Source organism: Setaria viridis, chromosome 5, assembly GCF_005286985.2.
Source record: "Setaria viridis chromosome 5, Setaria_viridis_v4.0, whole genome shotgun sequence".
Classification (NCBI taxonomy): domain Eukaryota; kingdom Viridiplantae; phylum Streptophyta; class Magnoliopsida; order Poales; family Poaceae; genus Setaria; species Setaria viridis.
In genome coordinates, this window is record NC_048267.2 from 3,718,428 (window position 1) to 3,743,413 (window position 24,986).

Genomic DNA, 24,986 nt, shown 5'->3' on the forward strand with positions numbered 1-24,986 from the left:
GGCAAGATTTTCAGATTCGAGAATTATTGGTTGGAACACGATCAGTTCATGGATGTTGTCTCACATGGTTGGTCAGTCCCGGTTCAAGAATCTGACAAGGCAAAAACTATCACCCAAAAATTCAAGAATCTCAGAAGGGTTCTAAGAACATGGAATTCTCAACTATCAAACCTCAAGACTCTTATCTCAAATGTGAAGTTGTCCTTATTTTTTATGGAATTAATTGAAGAATACAGGGACTTAACCCTCATGGAATGGAATTTTAAAGTCATTTTACAGGAACAGTTGCAAGGCCTCCTCAAACAGCAAAATATATATTGGAAATAGAGAGGATTCATTAAATGGGTAAGGTTTGGTGATGAGTCAACAAAATTCTTTCATGCAAATGCAACCATTAAGCATAGAAAAGGTTACATTAGATCCCTAGAGGACACATCTGGAACTCCTCAGTACCATCATCAAGTGAAGGAGTCAATTTTATGAGAAGCTTTTAAGGAAAGATTGGGTACCTCCGAGTATAACTCCATGTTCTTTGATCTGCAATAGCTCATACACCCAGCTGACAACTTAAGCCACCTTGAGGAACCTTTTTCACATGAAGAGATCGACTTTGTAATCAATAACCTCCCAAATGACAAGGCACCTGGACCGGATGGGTTTAATACCAATTTCATAAAGAGCTGTTGGCACATAATAAAACAAGATTTCTATTCTCTGTGTGAAGATTTTCATTCTGGCACTGTCTGCTTGAGAAGCATAAATGGATCATATATCACACTAATTGCTAAAATTGAGGGGGCAGCAAAAGTCACAGACTACAGGCCAATTTCTCTCCTAAACACATCCATGAAGCTTATAACAAAGCTTTTGGCCAACAAACTACAAAAGGTACTCCAGTCACTTATTCATGCAAATCAATATGGTTTCATTAAATCAAGAACCATACAAGATTGCTTAGCCCGGGCTTTTGAGTACCTACATTTATGCCACAAATCCAGAAAAGAGATAATCATACTTAAGCTTGACTTTGAGAAGGCCTTTGACAAAATTGAACACAAAGCTATGCTATCAATCATGCAACAGAAAGGTTTTGGAGATAAATGGATCTAGTGGATGGAGCAGATATTTGGATCAGGCACATCTTCCATACTCTTGAATGGTGTTCCTGGCAAAAGATTCAGTTGTAAAAGAGGAGTTTGTCAAGGGGATCATTTATCTCCTCTTCTATTTGTTTTGGGAGCATATCTTCTGCAATCTATACTTAACCTCTCAAAAGAGCAAGGTCATCTGCACCTCCCTATCCCTTTGGTATACAGTCAAGATTTCCCCATCCTACAATATGCAGATGATACCCTAATAATTATGGAGGGCTGCCCCACTCAGCTCCTACACTTGAAACAGCTTCTGCAGAATTTTGCAGCATCTACTGGTCTGAAAGTTAACTTCTCTAAATCAATGATGGTGCCTATTAATGTCACAGAAGATAGATTGCAGTTCTTATCACAAACCTTTGGATATGCCACAGGTGGTTTCCCTTTTACTTACCTAGGGCTACCCCTGGGTCTCACTAAACCCAGGATTGAAGAGTTTCTTCCAATGGTATCCAGATGTGAGAGAAGATTGGTAACCACATCAAATTTTTTATCAGATGCAGGAAGGCTTCAGTTAACAAATTCAATTTTCACAGCTATGCCCATGTTTCATATGTGCACTTTCTTATTACATAAGATAGTGTACAAACAGGTGGATAAATATAGAAAATGTTGCCTCTGGAGAAAATCTGATATAAATAATAGGCAACCACCCAAAGCCGCCTGGGAGCTGGTATGCCTGCCAAAGAAAGAGGGTGGCCTTGGTGTTTTAAATCTGAAAACTCAAAATGAAGCTCTTCTACTGAAATATTTACACAAATTTAAAAACCGAGCAGATCTTCCATGGGTTCATCTGATTTGGGAGAAACATTATGCTCATGGTAGACTGCCAGGACGAGTAAGAAAAGGTTCTTTTTGGTGGCGAGACATTGTCAAGCTCATGGATAAATTTAAAGGTTTAGCGACAGTAACAGTTGGCAACGGGCTAACATGTTTACTTTGGCATGATCTGTGGAACAATAAGATTCCTGCTCAAGCATATCCACAACTCTACTCATTTACTAGAAAGGAAGACATATCTCTCAGGCAGGCTTATGTGCTAACAGATTTACAACAGCTCTTCAATTTGCCTCTAACTCCCCTAGCCATGGATCAATTGTTACAATTAGCTGCTGATTTGGAATTTATCTCCACAAATGAAGAGCAAGACTGCTGGACATATATTTGGGGCAATCAACATTTCTCCTCATCAAAAGCATATAGAGCGCTAACAGGACATCACCATGTTCATCCAGTTTTTCGGTGGCTTTGGAAATCTAAATGCCAAAGCAAACACAAATTCTTTTTCTGGCTGCTTCTCAAAGACAGATTGAGTACAAGGAATGTTCTTCGAAGGAAGCATATGGATTTGCCTTCTTACTCCTGTGTCCTATGCACGCATAACAGAGAAGAAACATTGTTCCATCTTCTCCTTGAGTGTCCCTTTACTCAGGAATGTTGGATCAATATTAACCTATTTGCAAATTTGACAGAAGAGCCCTATAATATCCTAAATAGCTTCAGAATTCAGCTTCAAGTTAATTTCTTCATGGAAGTCATTATTCTCATGTGCTAGTGTATTTGGATGGAAAGGAATGACCGGATATTCAAAGGAATCACTCCATCAGTCCATAGTGCCATGTCGAGATTCAAGACGGTCTTTACGCAGGTTATGCTTCGCGTAAAAGAGGAATGGAAGCAACCAATGGTAGAATGGCTAGAGCATATTTTGTAATCTTTATGATTTTTTTCCTCTCTTTCTTTCTTTCTTGATCTGTACTGGACTTTTTGTTTGCTCTTCTTCTCTTATACATAATATATAACCAGCAGGGGACTTTCCCCTCCTGTTTCATCAAAAAAATCAATGATTTTCTAGAGAATGTGAATGTATCACATCTCCTGTAGTTCTAATTTATTACTGTTCTTAATGCATCTTCGTGATGGGAGTGTCTGTATCGATGTTGGCTATCGCAACAGAAGAAGGTAAAGAAGTACGGAATGGAAAAGAAGTAAGCTGATAGAGCTCGGGAGGAGTCTTCGGCATACAGCCAGTAAACAAGTTGTTCTCGATGTGTCCCAATCCCATAGAAGTATGTGGACCTCTCAATGTATCCCAATCTGAATGATCCTTCATGCTCGTACCTAGCTTGTTAGATGAGGAGCGAGTGAACTGGTGCATATATATGCAAACAAGTCATACCTCTACCTCAGTAATTGCACATATGGAAATCTGAAATTTTCGTGTGCAATCAATGATTTTCTAGAGAATGTGAATGTATCACATCTCCTGTAGTTCTAATTTATTACTGTTCTTAATGCATCTTCATGATGGGAGTGTCTGTATCGATGTTGGCTATTGCAACAGAAGACGGAAAAGAAGTACGGAATGGAAAAGAAGTACGGAACGAGGTCCTGTTTACTAGAGCGAAACTTTAGCCCTTGTCATATGGGATGTTCGATACTAATTAAGAGTATTAAATATAAATTAATTATAAAACTAATTGCACAGATGGAGGCTAATTTGCGAGACGAATCTATTAAGTCTAGTTAGTCCATGATTTGATAATGTGGTGGTACAGTAACCATTTGCTAATGATGGATTAATTAGGCTTAATAGATTCATCTTGCGAATTAGCCCAGATCTTCTGCAATTAGTTTTATAATTAGCTCATATTTAGTCTTTCTAATTAGCATCCGAACATTCGATGTGACAAGGGCTAAACTTTAGCTTGAGGATCCAAACACGTCCTAAATCACTGTACTGGGTGCAACATGTTCTGTTCCATCAAACAGCTAACCATAACATGTGTACCATTATTCAGTGGTGGAAAACAGACCTTTAATCTCGGTTGGATAGAGCCATAGATCCCGAAAATCCAATCGGAACTAACTTTCGAGACAAAAGGGGATGTCCTTTAGGGGGTGTTTGGGAGCACTTCACTTCACCAAAAATCACTCCACTCCACCAACTCCAAAAAAATCGCAGCCAAACGCGTTCGGCTCCGGCAACTCCGGCTCCAGGAAAAAAGGTGGAGCAAGGGGTAGATCCACGTTTTTTGTGGAGTACCTCAAGAGGTGCTCCAAAAATCCGCTTTACAGACCTCCTCGTGGAGTTGGTGGGTATTTACCCACCACTGCCACTCGTTACACAACGTAACGGTTCGCGAAATAAAAAGCCTCCCGTTGCGCCGGCCGGCCATGCCTGCCGCGCCGCTCCCGCCCGTCGCGCCCTGCACCGCCCGACGCCGCCGCCCGCCGCTCGCTGCGCCGCCCGCCACCGCTCCTCACCCGCCGCACCCCGCGCCGCCCGCCCCCGCCTGCTACTCCTCCTGCTCCGGCGCAGGCTCGTTGAGGTCAAAGGGGAAGACGGGCATGGGCGCAGCAGCAGGCGGCACGGGCCGCCGCCTTGGGGCAGCGTCGGCCTCGTGCGCAGGGCCGCCGCCGGGGCGGCGTCGGCCTCGTGCGCCGACTTGGGGCGCCACGGGCGGTTCGGCTCGTCGCCGCCCTCCCTCACCCGCCGCGGGCCGCGCCGCCCGCCCGTCCCCACCCGCCGCGCGCCGCCCGCCTGCCCGCCGGTCCTGCGCGGCCTGCCTGCTCCGAGCAAAGGAGAAGAGGAGAAGAAGGGGAGAAGTAAAGGACAATGACAAGTAGGACCCATTCACATGGGTATAATGGACTTTACACAGCAAGATCTTCTATTTCCGGAGCTGGATCTATGCATTTTGCCAAACATGTGGACAGCTCTGGTATTTTTTCGGAGTCGGTGGAGTGGAGCTGCAATGTGGTGGAGTTGGTGGAGTGGAGCTCAAAAATTTGGAGTGGAGTGCTCCCAAACACCCCCTTAGTCCCGGATCATCCACCCGGAACTAAAAACCCCCTTTAGTCCCGATTAGTGTTATCAACCGGGATTAAAAAGTTCAAAAAAAATAAAATAAGCACCCGCGCCTCCTGCCCGCGCCGGCCGCCCACCTCCGCTCCGCCCCCGCCCGCCGCCGCCCACCGCAATAACCAGAATATTCTACTTTTTAAAGATTGAGGGATGTAATAACAGAGCTACAATAACCAGAATATGGCACGCTTCTTTCGCACAAAGGTCGATGCTCCTTCCACCCATATGTTCGTCAACTTAGGAGTGTTTGGTTGACAGCCACAGTTTGTCACGCTTAGGCTTGCCACGGATGTTTAGGCAGCTGCTTGGTTCGTTACTCAAGTAAGGCTCGCCACACCTCGGAGAAGCGCTCACCACAGTTTAACGCGTCAGATGTGTGGCGTCGTTTTTCACCGTCACACCTCCTGTGGCACGCGCCACAAACGCTGCAGACTGCAGTCCTCGCTCTCTCTCGCACTCCCGGTCATCATATTCTTTCTTTAATCGGTGCTCAGATTTGAAACTTCGAGGAGGAAGCATCAAGTTGAAAGCGCCGCTGAGATTTTGGTCCCTTTTTAATTGATTTTTATTTTCAAGAATGCGTTTGAGCGATGTTTGGATTTATAAAGCTTACCAATGATTAGAAAATTATGTTTAATTTATTTTTGTCACATGGCAACAAATCAAGCACTAATGTATTTTCTTTATAAAATATTTGTGGTAGCTATCCTAACAGCAACCACATAAAATTTGCCACAACTTAGTTATCAACCAAACAATTTAACTTTGCCACGGAATGTGGCAAGCCACATGTGTGACAAGCAAATAGCCTTAGGCGTGGCAAGGTGTGATCGGCAACCAAACATCCCCTTAGTGGCCAATGTCTGCTTCCTCAGTTTTCTATCAAATATACTTCGTCCTGATTAGTTTAATTTCTTGTGCGTTGTAGTGAAGAAAAAAAAGAAACTCAACAGGGGAATTGAACACCACTTTATAAAGGGGATAAAAGAACATGGCTACCAATATATGGTCGACTAGTTAGAGAAAGATGGATAGTATATATGTCCAAATGGTTGCTCGGTGTACGTACACCCAGATGCATGATGGATAGATACGACAATATGCGTGCCTGTTTCTTTGAGCTTCTGACGGCAAGAGCAGCCTCCACATATATGCAAGTCCAGACTCTGCTCTTTGAGGCGGTCAAGGATAGTGCTTGTAGTTAATCCAGAATGCTTAAGGTCATGTTTAGTTTCCTCCAAACTCCCAACTTTGATACTATGCAAAAAGAAGATTTCCTATCACATCAAACTTGCGGTACATGAATGGAGTACTAAATGTAGACGAAATCAAAAACTAATTGCACAGTTTTGTTGTACTTTGCGAGACAAATCTTTTGAGCCTAATTAGTCAATATTTGGACAATAATTCACAAATACAAACGAAATGCTACAGTGTGCTACAGTGCTATAACAGTAATTTTGCACCTCCAAACTTTAGGCAACTAAACAAGCCGGCTCTTGTCTGCTGCTACATGCACTTAAGTCTTCTTCCAGGCCACGTCCTTGCATAGGCTTTGTGCTTGTCCTCCACTCACTCAGCTTCCAGTGAAAACAGTCCCAGAACGGAGCATTATACTCGTGGGATGGTTAGAAACTGTGTTTCAATGTGGTAGCCTATTTCCTAATGCCTGCCATTACTACAGGAGAAGATTGATGTTTGTCCCCTTCTCTCTTCAGCTGGACGTAATCTATCCCTTCTTGCTCTAATTTCCCTTGGTCTTCTTTTTTGTGGTGACAAAGTGAAGGGAGCAAGGGAGAAGTATATAATGATGAAAAGCGAATTAATTTGATCATACAGTCGATCAGGGGCGGAACCAGGATGAACACCTCGAGGGACTAAATAGTAGAGATTAAAGGCTAGAGCTAGAAATTAATGGTGATTTGAGGTTTTATCTACAGTATTTTAGAGGTAAAATCAGGCTCTTGGAGGGCTGCAGCCCCTAGCCCCCCTTGATCCGCCCCTGCAGTCGATGCCTGTATGACATAACGCAGCATATAATGTAGTTTCACGTCACTCAGGACCACACACAACCTTTTCTCGAGTCTTTATTTTAGCTTCAATTTTGGTTATGGCCCAAATAGTTCAGACTTCTCTGTAGAAATATGGTGATATATAGCCTTGAGTATTCCCATGGTATGCTAGTTATTGTTAGTTACTGACAATGTGAAATATGTTTTTTGTGGGAAACTGAAGGGTGTAAATGAAATGCAGAGATGTGCCCCTTTGTCAGTGGGAAAATATATGTGTGAGAACAAAATGATGATATGCAATGTACGAGGCTTACAATTAATGTACTTTCACATCACTCAGAACAGACACACAAAAACTTTCCGTGGCCATTCTGTTTGCATAGGTTTCGCTCATTGGAAAATGACAGATTTTTTAACTTTTCATTCTTATGGATGTGTACAAATGCAGGAACAAACCTTATCCTAGTTAATGTTATTTCTTATTAAATTTATAACGACAGGCTTGGTCGCATGATAGGCTAGTAAATCTTGAACATCGTCAGATATCGTGACAAATGACTACGGCCAGAGCTGGCTAGATTAATGTGAGGCAGCAAATTTCATCGCCAATTCCACTCGGCCATTAACTATGCTCCTTGGGCCAGCAACTGGCAGATGAACAGGCAGGGGGACGGATTGGCGTAACCAACAAAGAAGTATGCCAGTGAGTTGCATGGTTATGGAGTACACGATAACGTTGTTTTTTCATATATCGAACACCCTCCTTATAATTGCTAGTGTAACAAGTAACATCCACATGGAACATGGATGAGGACCTTTCGTGGTAGCCTATTTCCTAGTGTCTTCCATCCTGATAGCCTAGTCTTTCATCCTTATTTTCCCCTCCTCCTGTGTTTCTGAAGAACAGGAGTGGCAAGTTAGGCCGCACTAGTATATATTACATGATTCCTATAAATGAGGAATACTACGACATCCTCCCACTACTGTACACTCGGAGACTAGAAGCCCTGATTATCCTGCCACGCTGTGGCCCACCTTTGAGATTGCCTCAACGGCTCTACGTGTGTTAACACTAGACCGACGCCTGTGTACCGGAGTAACAGGGCTCTGTTGGGGTAACCCCCTTCGGAGGGAAGAACCTTAAGCGATTTGTTTCGTCCCTGCGTGCTCGATGTGCAGGAAGCCGAGGGCCTTGGATATTTTGGATCCGGGAGGAAGAACGACGAAGGACCCTTTGGAATGAAGACGTCAAAACCAGCTTTCAGGGTCTTCGGAGGACCTGCGACACGGTATGCGGGGCTGGAGGCGAACCGAAGGCCGCACGGGCACGGACGAAGTGTCCGAAGGGGTGGTAAAGATGAAGGCACCAGTAGCTGACCGCCCGGCAGGAGGTCGCACAATGCACCAGCTGGAGGAAGCCGTACATACATAGGCCGTATTTCCTGTTCTACCTTGGAATATTTATAGAATTTAGCCGTTGTGTAATTGCGGATTGTAATTGTACTTTAAAGCGGTTTATCATCTCCGCCACTGTAGATGGGATGGCTGGTCTGAAGCTAACGCAAATCACTCACATTTATCGCTGTTTGCTTGCTTGACTTGGTGCCATGCGGAGATGACGTTAGGTTAGATACGAGAACTAACGGATCTGATCAAGGGGCTCCATTCCTCTTCCACTGGTAGAGAACTCACCTTCTATGCGTTCCCTTTTGTCCCGGTTTAAAGTTGGCCCGTGGTAAAAGGTGGCGCGTCACGGTAAGCTGAATTTGGGGCGAGCTTTAGTTCCGATTGTAAATACCAATCGGGACTAAAGCCGCCCCTTTAGTCCCGGTTGTAACGGCCAGTTTTTTACCATCGATGGTCCCTCCTTTTGTCCTAGTTGGAAGCTCCAACTGGAACAAAAGCCTCACCCTTTTGTCTCGGTTGGAGTTACCAACCGGGACAAAAGGTTTACTCCCGGTTGGAACCAACCGGGACAAAAGGGAAGGGGGAGCGTTTGTTCAGAAATAAGGCGAATGCTAAGTTGATGCGATGGCATAAAGAAGAATGTAAGCAAGATGAGATGCTGAGACACCCCGCGGATGGGGTCCAGTGGAGGTCAATTGATAGAGCATTCCCGGACTTTGAAAGGGATGCAAGGAACATAAGGTTTGGTTTAAGTACTAATAGATTCAATCCATTCGGTGAGTTGAATAGTGGTCATAGTACTTGGCATGTGACCCTGTGTATGTTCAACCTTCCTCCTTGATTGTGCATGAAGCGGAAGTTTATTATGATGCCGGTGCTTATCCAAGGCCCAAAACAACCCGGCAATGACATTGACGTGTACCTGAGACCGTTGGTTGATAAACTTTTACTACACTGGAAGGAAGAAGGTGTACGTGTGACTACTGCCCAAAATTCCCACTTGGGCCCCCTGGGCGGAGTGGTGTCCCTTGCTATGGAGCAAAGCGAGGGCGAGTATTGCTTCCTGACAAGGGCGAGTATTGCTTCCTGACAGTGACTGGGAGTTGAACTTTTTCTTCATTTCCCCAAGCTCATTCCTCTTATGCTCCAGGCCAATTGCTTTGTCCAGCAACTTCTGAAAGCTAGGGAAGGTATGCGACATTAGCTGGTACTGGAGTGGTCCAATCAAACCATCCAAGAATAACTCCTGCTTCTGCTCATCATCTGCGATATCTTCAGGAGCATAGTGGGACAACTGGACAAATTTGTCCCTGTACTCAGTCAGTGACATATTCCCCTGCTTGAGATCAAGGAACTCCTTCTTGAGCTTCATTAGTCCAGAAGGAATGTGGTGACTCCTGAAGTTAGTTCTGAATTCCTCCCAGGTGATGCCATTGGTGTTGGAATGGGTGGTGGTGTAGGCATCCCACCAATCTGCAGCTGGTCCCTCCAGGTGTCCTGAAGCATATAGAACCTTCTCTCTGTCAGAGCATTGGGTAATGTTCAGCATCTTCTCCACAGTCTTTAACCAATAATCAGCATCAAGTGGGTCTGGAGAGTGTGAGAACGTCAGGGGCTTGTGGCTCATGAACTCCCTGTGCTTGTCCCTTGGTAGTGGCTGCTACTGGTTGTTGTTGTTATTGTTGTTATTGTTGTTGTTCATCTGATTTCCCACGACTCTTTTCCCATGTCGAACTCAAACACCACTTTCCTTCCCGCTGAAGTAAAAACCTCTCACGATAACCCTATCATAGAGGATATAGGCTATCATAGAGTAGATGGACTAACCTTACCAACACTGACACCACAGCAAACCTCGGCACCGCCCTGGTGTAGAGCAGTTCTTCCCACGAATGTTGGAGAGTCCGAGGGCGACCATGGGATGCCGGTGAAACCACGGTCGCCGCCTAGTCACCCCCCACGTACATCGTATCTGATCGGATTGTTATTCAAGGGCTTATTCGCGTGTGCTGCTCTAGTTCATGTTCATCACCAGCATTCCAGCAAATCGCGAAAGCGCCAGTGACAAATCCTGGTACGTTGTTCTTAACAACAGGCTAACATGCATATGCAGCCTAATATAAGCTCACGTTTTCTAATCGTGGAACTGGAACCCTTGCTAGGATTGATTCGTTCCTCAAGTATCACACATGCTAGGGTTGAGTGTGACTGTGTGCGTTTGTTCTCAATGTTAGTCTCTTATTAAAAAAAGGTCTTTATTACTCTATTTTTTATGGATAACAATACTTGTTTGCAAATACGTAAAAGCGAAGCATTTTGTATTCTCAACAAGAAACACTGAACCGTCAGTTACTACTTTGAAGGAAAAAAAGAAAATAATGGAACGATCACCAACCATACCGGGCCTAAAAACAGAAGAAGGCCGTGCAAACCGGCGGGCCCAACAGTTATCATGAGGCCCATTTTCATTCGTGGGCGGCTTCAGAGAGAATTAAACTATTATTCCGGCCCCCTACTCTAACCACAGCCCCAAAGCGCCTCTAGCCACATTTGTTTTTGGTCAGGAAGTTTCATAGAGAACACAACACAACTGTCTTTATTCTTGGGCCTCAGAATGGGCCAGCATTTCTCTGGTCCCCAATCTCCTCCCCTCATGTGGCAAAGGGTGATTCCCCTCAAAAAGTAGATAAAAATGTGTCAAATTTATCCATCTTGTTTGCAGGGTACCGGCTCGGTTCCATAAATTTCGGGAAAAGGGTAAATTAAGTTCAGACTTCGGGGGAGGCTTGCATGCTTTCATATCGCTTCAGTGCTAGCATTTGTAGCCAGTTACAAAAAAAAATGGAATGTAAATCAGAACTGCCAATAAGGAACAGAAAACTACCAGAAGGAAGTTATATTTTGAACATTAACAAGGAAATCTCCTCGAACAAGCAACGAATCCGCTGGGAAATGAAAACCGACTTATCTGGCTGGCCCATTCGGTGTCCCCACCGCGCCAGTGACTCACTCGCAAAGGGCAGGAAGGAACCGGCAGGGCAGCCGAAGCAGCGCCGTTTCAATTCGGCGCCGTTCGTGCGTGCGCCCCTCGTCTTCCCCCGCCCGCCCGCTTCGGCTTCCCCAAAATTTCCTCAGCAATACGCATTCGCATTTGATTTCCCCCCCAACCCCAACTGCCTCCGCCGCCGCCCTCGGTCCCCACGCCGCCGCCCTTCCCATGGCGTCCCCCTCCCTCGCCGCGGCCGCCACCGGCCCCGCCTCCTCCCCGCTAGCCCTAGACGCCATCCCCATCGCCTCCCGCCCCCCGGCCGCCGCCCCGCGGAAGCGCCCGGTCCTCCTCCTCGACACCCGCCCGCACCCGGCCTCCCCGACGCCCCCGCTCCTCTCCTCCACCGCCGCGGCCGCCGCTGCGGCCGCATCCGCTCCTCCGGCGCACGCGCGGCGCAAGAAGCCCTCCCACCCGCCCCGGCCGCGGTGGCAGACCGCGCTCAGCATCGCCGCGAAGAACGCCGCCCTCCTCGCCGCGCTGTTCTACCTCGGCGACCTCGCCTGGCGCTGGTCCCACCCGCCCCCGCCCTCCCCGCCGCCCGACCGCGCCGCGCTCGAGGGCTACGCCGCCCGCGTCGACGAGGTCGAGGCCTCCCTCGCCCGTGCCTTCAAGATGATGCAGGTGCAGCTTGAGGCCGTCGACCGCAAGATCGACGGCGAGGTCGGCGCCGCCAGGGCCGACCTCGCCGTGCTGCTGGAGGAGAAGCGGCTCGCGCTCGAGGGCGGGCTCAACCGTCTCGACGCGAGGGCCGGCGAGCTCGGCGACGCGCTGGCGGGGCTCAGTCGGATGGAGTTCCTCCGGAAGGACGAGTTCGAGAAGTTCTGGGAGGAGGTGAAGGGCGGCCTGGCCTCGGGTTCCGGGAGTGAGGTCGATCTGGACCAGGTCCGCGCCCTTGCCAGGGAGATTGCCATGAGGGAGATTGAGAAGCATGCCGCAGATGGGATCGGCAGGGTTGACTACGCTGTAGCATCGGGTGGGGGGAGAGTTGTCCACCACTCGGTGCCCTACGAGCCTAAACGTGGTATCTTCAGTGGGTTGCTGGGTGGAGGTAATCCTGACCCTCAGAAGATGATTCAGCCGAGCTTTGGGGAGCCTGGACAGTGCTTTGCTGTGCAGGGCAGCAGCGGGTTTGTGGAGATCAAGCTTAAATCAGGTATAATCCCTGAGGCAGTGACACTCGAGCATGTCTCCAAGGTAAGACATTTTGACAAGTGCCAACTAGAGAACTAGCAGTTGTATCATGCTATGTGCATTGTTAGTGCTTACAGTGTTAAGTTTATCTGTTTCTTTGTGTATAATGTACGATCCACTCGAAGTTGTAGGATGTGCCAGCTCTCTGTGAAAATGCTAGTAGAACTTAGCATCATTGCTTGACATGTTTGTAGCATTGAGTCCCATTGTGCAAACTGCTGGGAATTTTTTCCAAGTGATTTCATTTGACCTACATGAAAGAGTAGAATGTGTGAGCAGCTGTGAAACCATTAGTTGTTAGAACTTAGAAGATTAGAATAGTTGCTTGATGGCTAAATGCATCATGCTTGTAGCACTATGTCCTATCTTAGTCTATTGAGGATAGAAGCCTTCTTGTGTAAATCATGTTTGTAGCATTTTGTCCTTTCTTAATCAATTGAGGATAGAAGCCTTCTCCAAGTAAATTATTTTTGTGTTAGCATTCTTAACCACTTCATGTCTCCTGTCTAATGGGCTATTAATTGTTACATTCCATGATTAATGGCTATCATCATACATGCATAGACTATACAACAAAAGGAAATCTTGCAGTAACAATCATTTTTATGCTAGTAAAATTTCTATCTGTTGTATGCTTATCCTATGTTAATATGAATGTTATGTTCTTGATTTTTTTTTGCGATATGCCTTCATTTAGATTCGAGTGGTTTTTGTAAACCTTGCTCTAGAACTTTTGAATTGTGTTATGAACTGATTGCTTCTGACATTGAGCATGGTGCATCTTATTAGATAAATTCAAAGAACCACCTTGCGACGCTGTCCACTCTTATTAGTCATACTGTATAGTTGTCCCAGGTTATGACCTTACATGATTGTTGCTAACTGTGCTAACATAATATTTACTGTTTAGATCTGAGTCCTTTATATTATTATGTTGACAGTGTTTAGTGGCAACTGTTCTAAACAACTGAACACAATCGTTTGGTTAGGGTTGAATCGATGAATGTGAGGCGAACACAACTCTGTTTATCCATGCTTAATCTTCCTCGTTAGACTGCACATTTTGATTGTTATGTTCATAATTTTGCTTCGAAGTTCAAGTTCGTCTTGATTCTTTACCAAGTACAAGCTGATGCTTTTAATTTTAGTTGTCTCTCTTGACTGTTGCAATTGGTTTTGTTGTAGCTTTTATCTTCTGAATAAACCGTTTCTTTTGTGTCCTGTTTAAGTGTTACTATGACTAATAGCAATTAGTATCAAGAGACAAATAACTGTGCAAGCAATTTCTTCCCTATTTGTTTGATTGAAGATGACATTGCTGGGCCCACAGGTTTGGTTGGTAAATTGCTGGTGTTTGAGATACTATCTTAACCAAAAAGGGAAAACTCATTACCCATGTATTGATTAGTACTTATGGGGATTCAGCTGTAGGTAAAACCAAACCCACTTCAGCGAAACATGACTATTGGGTATGCAAGATATGTTCAACCTCACAGGAAAATGTGTTTTCTGTCTACCGGGCATCATTTAAATCCTCAATAGTACTTTCATTTTGTTCCAGTAAGAATATTTCCTTGGTACATGACTGACTACTAGGTGTGTGGCATGCAGGATGTGGCATATGATAGGTCCACAGCTCCAAAAGATTGCCGGGTGTCTGGATGGTATGATGAGACGTCCAGTGAGACCCAATCAAGTCATGCTGCCAAGATGGCTGCCCTGGCAGAATTCACATACGACTTGGACAAGAACAATATTCAGACATTTGATGTTACAGCCCCAGATGTAGGCGTGATCAATATGATCAGGTTGGATTTCACTTCGAACCACGGAAGCTCACTGCTGACGTGCATCTACCGCCTCCGGGTGCATGGCCGCGAGCCTGTCTCTCCAGGCACTGCAGGTTTTCGGGCCTGAGAGCAGTGGGGAAAGGTTTTCAGTACGCTTTAGGGCTTGCTCTTTTTACCCATTCTGGTTTAGCCCTAGGATGCTGTCATGTACAAACTGTAAATCTAACAATTGTTTGCTGGGTAACTTTAGTCCAATGGCATGTGGCAGATGTTTAGTGTGTGCATTAAATGGATATGGATGTCCAAAAGCTTTTTGTGTCCTGTAATATGGGTTGGCGGCTTGCCGCAATTTGTAGGCTGAGTGTGCGAAGTTATCAGAAAAAAAATGATTCTACTCTGTTTTGGAAAGACACCAAACATGGTAAAATCTTCTTGCCATGGGAATATTTCCCCCAGATCTTCGAGACGCATAGTCTGTCTCAAGCTGTTCCAGCAAGAAAGTGTAGTGCCGACAAATCTATGAGATAATATTAGTAAAATAGATCTATTTAGTCCAAAGGTTAATTATTGAACCAATCCCTATAATTATGAACTCAATGTGAGATACAAGGGACTAGGCTCTCTCTCTTGTAGTTGTAGATAGAAAACTTAAAATTAAAAGCACTATTCTTTCAGTTTTTCGGAGGACAGTCTCTAGAGATTTTGTTTTTTCAAAGCAAATATCGTGGCAGATGATTTGAGTGTAGCGTACCTATCCTAATAAAAATAATAAAAAAAAGATAAAAGGGCAGCGTAAGCAGTTTCCGATTAAAAAATTAGCTTTTGGCATCGATTTACTGTAACCGTTATTTGACCTGTGAGAAGAAAATCAGCACTCCGCTCCGCTGCCATCCGGACGGCGAGCGCGTCGCGTCGCGTTCAACCGTCCTTCCCTTTTTTCTTTCTCCGCTCCACGCCTCCTCCCCCTCTAGCTCTCGGCCTTTCTTTCATAGCGGCGACGAGAGGGCGAGTGGCGCCGCCCTTAGCTAGGTCTTCGTCGGGCTCTTCGCCAGCGACGAGCACCCGACAGGTATCATTGCCCATTCCTTTCCCTTCCTGCTGTGCGAAATCGAACACCCAAAACCTTACTGTATGCTATTTGTATTCGGATCTGATCTTTTATGTTACCTACTAACTTCGATTTTTTTTGCAAAAATTATCGGTGTACATGTGCACCCCTGCTACGGATCACATCGTAGTTTTACCAGGAATCATCTGTTTTTTTTAAATGAAACCAAGAATCATCTGATTAATTGAAGGGCATAAAAATCAGAACAATAATCGACCTCATGCAAACACTGCGTTTGCTTTATTTCAAGATACACTGGATTCCTCTGTTATCCTTGGGGTATCCAATCATATATGTGCAATCTGCTGTTAATGAAGCCTTAATGCCTTTCCTTTTTTTCATGAGATCAGCCTTTTGTTTTGGTCACAGGGAATCAGGGATGGCCGGAAAAGGAAGCTATGTTCCACCGCAGTATATTCCTTTATACGGCCTAGATACTGAAGAGGATCGTGTTCCTGCTGTAGAAGAGAACCATGCCACAAGCCATAATAATAAGCTAAGCCGGGATCCAACACAATGGTCTTCTGGCATTTGTGCTTGTTTTGATGATCCACAGAGCTGTATGCCACTCTCTGACCTGTGACCTCTTGATTTACAGAAGAAAAATATAAAAGGTGCCTTTTAGTTGCATGATAGTAAACACAATATTGTAATAGATTTCAAATATATCATGTTTGGTGGTTAGGAACAAATATGTGCTTCAGACAGAAGTTTGACTACATCTATGACTCTGCAATGACATATTAAAAATGACAGAAGCTTCATTTTAAAATTTTAACCTGCAACCCCCTTGCCTCTTTTCTTTGTGAATATTTCTTGATGATGGATTTCTAGGCTGAATTAGTTCTTCTAGATGAAGTAACAATATCTCTGCATGTTACTTGCCATGTGTCTAACCTAAATTTACTACTCATCAAGCGCATATATCAACATCAACTAGCTATTTCATGAAAGTAATGCGGTAATGTTCCATAGATTCTTATTTTGAAGTGCAGTAGAAATATAAAAGCTTTCATTACCCTGCTGCTGCATGATATCCTCAGTGAACATGTGCAGTCTCACTGACTTGTATACAGATGCGGATGACTAAATGGTCAAACCTGTACACTTGTGAGAATGAGTGGGAGTTTTGTAACAGCGTCGAATATGTATTTGTGTTCTTATTTATTGGGATCTTATCTATGGATCAATGCTGCCCTCTCATTTATGGGTAGAAAAAAATTGGCAAAGGTCACTAGGTCAGAACTACTTCTCGTGAATTTAATTATGGTCTGCAGCTGACTTTGATTTTTTTACAAGTTTAAGAAAAAGATTGTAGGATAGGGTCGACACAAATCATTGTCTCAATAGAATAAGTTAATTTTTAGTATCATCATGCTCGTTGCTCCAATGAGCTGTCATTCAAAACCATAGGTTATAGGGTATCTTAATATGTTAAACCATAGGTTATAAGGTATCTTAATATGTATTCCCTCCGTCCAAAAAAGAATGTCATTCTAGTTTTGTCCTAGCTCAAACTATCTTAAGTTTGACCAAGTTCCGAATATTTATGATACCAAATAAGTATGGTTGGATTCATCATAAAGTACATTTTTATAGTATACCTATTTGGTGTTATAGATGTTGATACTCTTCTCTGTAAACTCGGTCAAACTTAAGATAATTTGACATAGGACAAAACTAGAATGGCATTCTTTTGGGACAGAGAGTACCAGTTTGGCTCTGCATAGCATAAGTAAAAATAGGAAGGTTTGGTAAAATAAGGAACAATGCATTTCTTAATATGGAACTGTCTGGCTCGGCATGGCATGAATAAAAGTAGGGAGGTCAGCTAAAATAGCATTCATAATTGTTTGCTAACGCTTTATTTTATCAGTGGTTTACCAATTGGTTCAACTGCCAACAAATATTCCCATGGTATGACCAAACAAGAAAGGCATATGATGGAAATGTGTTTGAATAGCACTTTTTTATATATTTATTGGGTATATTGCTGTATTTCTCAGTTCAATTGGAAGTGTCATCATGAAATGCATAATCGTGTATTACTGAAAAGTCTTATCTAGTTGGATAATGTGAAAAATGCCATCTGATTTGCTGACCATTTTTCTAGGTTGTATTGGTGCAACTTGCCCCTGTTTCCTTTTTGGAAAGAACGCACAATTCTTGGGATCTGGAACCCTTGCTGGATCATGCACTACACATTGCATGCTTTGGGGCCTTCTTACAAGTCTCTGCTGTGTGTTTACTGGAGGCCTTGTATTAGCAGTTCCAGGGTCTGCTGTTGCTTGTTATGCTTGTGGATATCGCAGTGCACTAAGAACAAAGTACAATCTTCCGGTATGCAGTTTGAATCTGTCAGTTGTTATATTTTCATTCATTTTTTTATTTCCCTGGATATGGACGTTTAATTGTCTTTAGATGTGTCAGAGGCAATGTATGTAACATCCTTCAACTTTTCACCACTACTGAAATGTGGCAACTGGTGTGTATGCACCACAGTATTTTTGTCGTTTTGAGTTCAATTTCACCCAATACACACTAGGAGTTCATAGGGCGCAACATTCTCTGTTTCTAATATTGAACTTACCCTAATCCATGTGCCTTTTCTAACACTAAAATAGATTATATAACTGTTCAGTAGATTATAAGGGACAAGTTTATTGTACTTGTATTTTCCATCTTACGGATTCATCAGCTTGTGTAATAGTTCAGTTAGCACTTCACAGAAAATTTTATTTGCAATTGCATTGCATGCCGTGCTGTCAGCGAAACTGGCTTTCTTTGTATTGGAAGAAGCAGGGCACTCCTAGCCGTGCTAACACTTTCATTGAGCAAAACAACAAGCCATTTTTTGCATGTGTCAACTAAAAAAGCCAGTTTCTTATTTTCAGTGTCGCAGAATTGAAGGCTTTGCGAATAGGGCACATAGTCATAAGTTTTACAGTGCAGATTGGGGGATTTATCTTTTGGTCGAAATGGTCTTTGGAACTGGATGGTTTGGAAGTCAACTTATGAAAGTGAGCTGGGAAATAACCATTTTTTATCATCATAGGAAATCTGGTTAAGTTGATCTAGAATTAGCCATTTGCATTTCAACTGTGTATGAATTTCAGCATTCTACTTTCATCCACATCATTATGATTTTTTTACTGTCTGTGTAATGATGCTTTATGGTTTCTAATAAAATCAAATATTGCTCACTCCAAAATACTTGTCTTGTGTAGGAAGCACCTTGTGGCGATTTGACGACACATTTATTCTGTCACTTGTGTGCCATATGCCAGGAGTACAGGGAGATCCGGGAGAGAACAGGCAGTAGCTCATCTTCAGCTCCTAACGTGACTCCACCTCCAGTTCAGACAATGGATGAGCTTTGATACTAATTGATTGTATGAATGTAATCTCCCTGAACTGACAGATCATTGGTGAGTGGGTGGGTGTGACCTGGTGCTGAGTTTGCCTGCCAGCGTGGCATATTTTTGTTCTTGTGCTCCCGGAGTGTTTCTATGAGGTCTGGTTTCATAGAGTTGTTGTAAAGGTAACTTTTGAAATAGTGAACCACTGACAGTTCACAGAAGTTGTAAACGAGCTGTATCACAGGGCTGTAGCAGAAGAGTTACTTGTAACATTTTCCATATGTATTGGCGAGAGGATGAGAAGAAAAGGGTCTTGTCTTGTAGAATGTTTATTGTACTTTACTGCTTGCAAGTTACAAGTGTCTTGTAGATAGCCAAAGTGCTAACAGCCCGCGGGAAAATTTTGTGAGACGGGTTATGTAAAATTTGAGTTCTATTCTAAAATTTTCGGTTGCATAGCACAAGTATAAACTCTTCAAATTACATGGCACATATATACAAAGTTTCAACCACTACTTTATTCTTCATTTCTGCTTTTCGTGTACACTCCCATGTTCAGTTCTCTCTGCTCATTCAGCATCCATCCATCACCCAGCCAGAGGGTTCACCACATGCCCAAGGAACATCACGACGCCGCTCCTCTCCTCCACGATGGCGAACAAGAACGGCCGGTCCGCCACAAAATCCACCGGCGGCAGCCGTGCCATGCGTGCACACTGCTGTATGCACACAGCCGTGGCTGCGGCAGCCACGGTGCCCAGCTCGTCAACCTCTATGGTGGCCTTGTGGTACACTCCACTGATAAAAAGCCCGTCTCCGCTGGTCACCATACCGGAGAAGTCGCCGCCTCGGAAGGCTCTGGTGACCCCCAGCTTCTTCATGTCCTCCGACGCCTCGAAATCGAACGTGAACTTGAACTTTGGGACCATGAACCGCCCCACCGTGACCTCGTCCACCGGCGTGTGCTTCCTGATGAACCCCGGCGTCGAGACGGCCCTGTCGTAGAGGTCACCGATCTTGAGAGCCTCGCCGTCGGGGAGGAGCAGAAGCATGTGGAACGCAGCTTGGTGGCCGCCGCCGCTCTTGTATGGCAGTTTAAGCGCCTTGAATCCCGGGAACACGGCGATCAGCTGCTCGTTGAATAGGTTCGCCGTCATGAACGGCGCGGACACGGTGTCGCCGCCGGGGAGATGGAACGGCGCGGTGAAGGTCCTGAACGGGTCGAACGGCCGGGCCCACGTTCCCTTGAAGTAGAGAGCGTTGGCGAGGACGAGCACCGTGGACGAGTCGACGGAGCCGGGAGGGAGGACGTCGGTGATGAGGCCTTTTGTCGCCTCGCTCACGAAGGCGTTGACTCGCCGCCTCGCCATCTCGGGCTCCGAGGAGAAGTCCACGGGCTCCGCGACCGCGGCGTAGCGCGACGCGGCGGTGTTTGCGAACTCCGGCGTGAGGAACCGGTTCCGGTCGACCCAGACGCCGCAGGCGAACGACGCCGTCTCCGCAACGTCGGGGAGCCTGCCGACCAGCACGGTGGCCGCGGCGCGGCACAGGTCGTCGAGCGAGTCCGAGCCGAGGAAGCTCAGGAGCTCGCGCTGCGTCTCCCCGCGCGTGCCGGCGGCCACCAGAGCGAGCGCCGCGTGGAAGGACAGCGGCGAGACGATGAAGTTGCGCGCCTCTCCGCCGCCCGCCGTCCGCAGGGCGACCTGCCTCGCGAGGGGCAGGCACGACGCCCCGCCGTCGGCGTCGCAGTCCGTGCGGACAGGACGGGCGCTGCCAGGGAACAACACACCCGGATCGCCGCCGCCGCCTTTCGGGGCCGCGGCCCCGCCGCCGGAGCCTCCAAAGGGCACCTGGCTGGGCGGCCCCCATGGACATGGCATGGTCAACGCTAAACGAGGATCGTCAAATGGGTTCGCGAACACGGGCGTGCTCCACGGGAAAGGATCACGGGGTGGCTGCGCGAAAACGGGCGCGCGGACGTGCTGGCGGAGCGGCGGCGCGCACGGGTGCGGCGGGGCGAAGGCGAACCAAGGCCCCGGCGGCGTGGCCCCGAAGCTCAACAGGTTGCCCGCTCCTTGCCCTCGGCCCGTGTTCGCATCACGCGGCCGGCCCCCGCCGATGCCGCGGGAGGCCGTTCGCGTCGCGACGGGCGTTCGGTCGTCACCGTCCGTCTCCGGCCATCCGTCCCAGCGCGGCGGCGAGCTCATCGGGTGCGCGCACGCTGCGCGGCTTCAGAGCTCACTCACAGCTTTCCGGCGACGTGGTAGCTCTGGTAAGTAGAGTCAAACGTGCCGCGTGCACAGTTCGTCGCACTAGCACGAACGCCGCGGGATCGATCGATCGATGCACCACCACCGGCGAACTGTAATGAAAGTTGATAGCGTCGAGCTTATACTCTAGCTACGTATGAGCTATATGCCCGGCGTGTGTAGCTCATCGGCTCACCGGCCACCGGTGATGGTCGTTGAATGGCGCAGTGGCACAAATTGATAGCTAGACTGGACGCCTGGATGCGACGGGAATGTCGGATGGCGAGGTGCTCCATTTATTGAGAACGGCTTGCATTGAGCATGAGCAGCATTGTTTCGTGAATGACACGTTAGCTCGCTCCAAATCAACTGACGCTCGAGTATTCTAACGAGTAAAACATTCGGCAAGCGCGTAAAGCTTGGTTTGGTCGTACGTCGTAGAGCTTTTTGTGGCGAACGATCGAGAGATGGGTTCATGGCATAGCGTCTGCTCGACGCAGTTTTCACGGCATCCAACAATACGTGACAATTATTTAACGAAGCAACATGTTGTTGTTGGGTCAGTTGACCCGACCAATTTTGCTAATTCCATGATAAGTTCCACTATAAAACCAGCAGATCTCTAAACATATAAGATTGCATTTATTTAGAAGAGAGACCCTGATGATGACCTAGATGATATAAATTCTAGTTTCCAAAACTCAACAGACACGATATATGTTTGATTTCACCATTAAACTCATTTGTCTTTTTTTTAACGAACCGCACAAGATAGTGCGAGTTTTTATTGATATAGCAGAAAAATACAAGACTACAACAGTGGGAAACCATAGTTAGGAGGAAAATAAAAGAAAGACTAAGAAAGAAACGACTAAACTCGGCCAGTTGGATTGAGACGTCAACACGGCCACACCACTCTACTCAGGCAATAAGATCTAGCCGGTTGGATTGAGATATCAACATGGCGCACCACTAACCATCAATACTTGGCCGGTTGGATTGGGACATCAACACAAGCCACACAAAGTATTGCGCTACTCAACTCGCAACGGCCCAATACGATGAACAACTCGGCTAGAAGGATGGGAACACCATGCGCCGACAACAACAAACAATCCGCCGAGAGCAAGAACCTAGCATCGAGCCGTCCGCCACAATGCGTGGCCGATCGCTGCTAGGCCAACGTGGAGTTGCAAACGCACTGCCGAACAGGCAGCACTCATTTGTCATGTTTTAGGTTAGGATTATACTGTATGATTGGTTGGAAACCGGATAATAACATTTGAGAATAACTTATGTGTACATATACGATGCGCTTAGCATAGGGGGGCTTGTGCCCCTATGCCCATAGCAAAACCTAGCATCGTGTTCAATTTTTCTGTGCACCTCTATATGGCTAGAGGCCACCATGGCCTTGTTTGAGGCCGTGTTTTGTGCTAAAACATCAAAGAGAAACGAAGGAAGATAATTGACACTGGTCCGACGAGTCACATATAGCCGATGGTATGTCCTACGATGATAATGGGGTGTAGACTTGTCACGCTTGTTAGTGATTATATTTACGGTAATGGTGTATAATGGAATGAATAAGATTTGTAGTTATATATATTCTTTTTTGTTGGATCATCTACATTAATTTCTATAAGTATGCAGTTGCACGGAGCATCGACTGCTGAGGTGTGGTTGTCAAATCGGTCTAAAACATTATTATCAGTCACGATGGTACAAGTGGAAACGATGACATGTCGACAGTGGTTGGCTCGGTACAAAATATTATCATTAGTCACGATGCTACAAGTGGAAACGATGACATGTTGGCACATTAACTTTGTGTTGTCTGGTGATGTGTCAACTTTGTTAACGGCAGTTAGCACATCAATTTGTGAACCGCAAGCGCAAGGATCATCGTAGCTTTTCCCTTAGAGTATTTCATCCAAGATTTATCAATCCGAGCATCGACAACGAACTGACTAGGGTTTTCTATCTAACTCAACAGATCTAATCCTAGCATGAAGCATAGATTGCATATAAAGGGTAACCTTGATGTAAAGATGAATATCGTGAGTAAAGGTAGATCACATACACAGATATATATGATAACACCACCAAGGGTAGTAAGAGTCTATCATCTTCTAGTTGTAGTTCTAGCCAACGAGCTGTTGACGCTCACTTTGACACACTTTTACCCCTATTTATATTCAATAATAACATGAATTTGATACCTAAACTATTAATTACACCTAATAAACCGGTCATTTTCACATATGCAATGTATTTTGGAGGAGAATGTGTTTTTGCAGGAAATTGGGCTTAAAAGCATATTTTTGGATAAAGCACTGAATGAGCATCGAACCAGATGAAAATGAAGGTCAAAGGGCCCAGGAAGGGGCTAGGCCGATCGGCCTAGAGGAACCCAGACCAATTGGCCTGGCACCCTCTGGAGCCCCCTGGTGCCCATCTTTGGCAAACAATCCTCCGAAGTTACTTAGGGGCTAAGTTTATGAAGATAATGGCAAGGACCAGCTCGGGATCAAAGAGGAATCGGAGAAGATCAAGCAAAGATTTGGAAAGTCATTGAAGATCAATCTCATCCCGAAACTACTAATGTGTCAGGTCCACATGCAAGTGAAAAGAAAACTCCAGAGCACCAGAGGAGACTTGGAGATGAAGCAGGATGCGAGGGGCCTAAAGGAAGGCTCAGACCGATCGGCTTGGACCCTTCCAAGTCGATCGGCCTGGGGATTTCCTTCGCCCTCTCGCCTTCCAATTTTATCCACGCGCTATCTGGACTATAAATATCCCGAAAAAACCACCGAGCCCCATATCCAAGACCACGTACTCAATGTGAAGCAATAGAGAAGCAGAAGGAGCTTGAGGGACACCTCTCCGGAGATTCAAGGGCCATGCAGTTGTCGGGTGTTAGCATAGGTGAACCTCTGCTGGCGTGATCACCCTGCGAGGAAGATCACACTGGAGTTCTGGAGCTAGAAGTCATCAAGATTAAGGTAGGATCCTGGTGGTGATCTTGTGATGTACAATCATTTATGATGAAGTAATAGATGTGCTCATGTTCTTAGCGATCTAAGTATCTTATTTGATGGTTTAATGCTTTATCGGGTTTTCTTGCTTTTCAATCTATGAATCAATGATAGATTGCCTAGGGTGTTCTTGTGGTCGTGGTGACCAGATTTGCATGCCTGATCTACCGATGAATATGAAATATTCTTATGATCATGCCCTTAACCTGCTTGCACTGATAGAGGTGATCGTGATAGAATCTTTCTTGTGTAAGGTGGGGGGTTTCGGGATCCGGACCGGAGGTGTAAATTTAAAGATATTTTTTTACTAAAACCATATATGTGTTGCTTTTCTATCTATGCTCAGAATTACAACATATGCATAGTCTAGGTCGCTCTAGATTGGTTACCTTTACTCTATCTATTATCTGTCTGAACATGCTTAGTAGATTGGATCTGAATCTTTCATAAACACCAAGTTAATACTAACAATACTAGTTGAAATAGATCTTGTGCTATAAGTTCCACGGATTAATAAACCTTGGGGGAATACTCTGCGAGAAGAGCTACAACTAATCCATACGATTGTGGTTCACAAATTAGCATGCTAACAACGGTCAACACGAGCAAGCAAATCATGCATCTCATCCAAAGCAATATTTAAACTACTACCCCCGGTCAACCTCCCGAAAAACCCCACCCTACAAGGAAACAGAGCTCGTCACGATCCTCCCTATCAGCACAGGCAATTTAAGGGCACAAACACAGGTGAACATGTCTAGCTA

At 45.6% G+C, this 24,986-nt stretch overlaps 3 protein-coding genes across 3 annotated transcripts; 2 read left to right on the forward strand and 1 right to left on the reverse strand.

Annotated features, from left to right (window-relative positions):
- The first annotated feature begins 11,539 nt into the window (after positions 1-11,539).
- On the forward strand, positions 11,540-14,885 carry LOC117857068 (SUN domain-containing protein 1). Its single transcript, XM_034739546.2, has 2 exons — positions 11,540-12,681; positions 14,290-14,885. Exons 1-2 carry the CDS (start codon positions 11,656-11,658, stop codon positions 14,593-14,595), a joined length of 1,332 nt encoding a protein of 443 aa, XP_034595437.1. The 5' UTR covers positions 11,540-11,655; the 3' UTR covers positions 14,596-14,885.
- A 458-nt stretch (positions 14,886-15,343) lies between these two features.
- On the forward strand, positions 15,344-19,261 carry LOC117857069 (cell number regulator 5). The gene is made up of 4 exons (XM_034739548.2): positions 15,344-15,537; positions 15,946-16,136; positions 17,690-17,916; positions 18,804-19,261. The coding sequence occupies exons 2-4, from the start codon at positions 15,956-15,958 to the stop codon at positions 18,954-18,956; spliced, it is 561 nt and encodes a 186-aa protein (XP_034595439.1). The 5' UTR covers positions 15,344-15,537; positions 15,946-15,955; the 3' UTR covers positions 18,957-19,261.
- Positions 19,262-19,350: 89 nt separating this feature from the next.
- LOC117857067 (putative serpin-Z12) lies at positions 19,351-21,585 on the reverse strand. The gene has a single exon (XM_034739545.2). It carries the CDS (start codon positions 21,140-21,142, stop codon positions 19,523-19,525), a length of 1,620 nt encoding a protein of 539 aa, XP_034595436.1. The 5' UTR covers positions 21,143-21,585; the 3' UTR covers positions 19,351-19,522.
- Positions 21,586-24,986: the final 3,401 nt, after the last annotated feature.

What these genes read in the sequence shown, in the direction of transcription:
- LOC117857069 (XM_034739548.2), top strand. Translation starts at nt 15,956, where the DNA reads ATGGCCGGAAAAGGAAGCTATGTTCCACCGCAGTATATTCCTTTATAC. An exon ending in TTTTGATGATCCACAGAGCT is followed by an intron (nt 16,137 to 17,689) that starts GTATGCCACTCT and finishes CCATTTTTCTAG; the next exon opens with GTTGTATTGGTGCAACTTGC. An exon ending in GAACAAAGTACAATCTTCCG is followed by an intron (nt 17,917 to 18,803) that starts GTATGCAGTTTG and finishes TGTCTTGTGTAG; the next exon opens with GAAGCACCTTGTGGCGATTT.
- LOC117857067 (XM_034739545.2), bottom strand. Translation starts at nt 21,142, where the DNA reads ATGAGCTCGCCGCCGCGCTGGGACGGATGGCCGGAGACGGACGGTGAC.
- LOC117857068 (XM_034739546.2), top strand. Translation starts at nt 11,656, where the DNA reads ATGGCGTCCCCCTCCCTCGCCGCGGCCGCCACCGGCCCCGCCTCCTCC. An exon ending in CACTCGAGCATGTCTCCAAG is followed by an intron (nt 12,682 to 14,289) that starts GTAAGACATTTT and finishes TGTGGCATGCAG; the next exon opens with GATGTGGCATATGATAGGTC.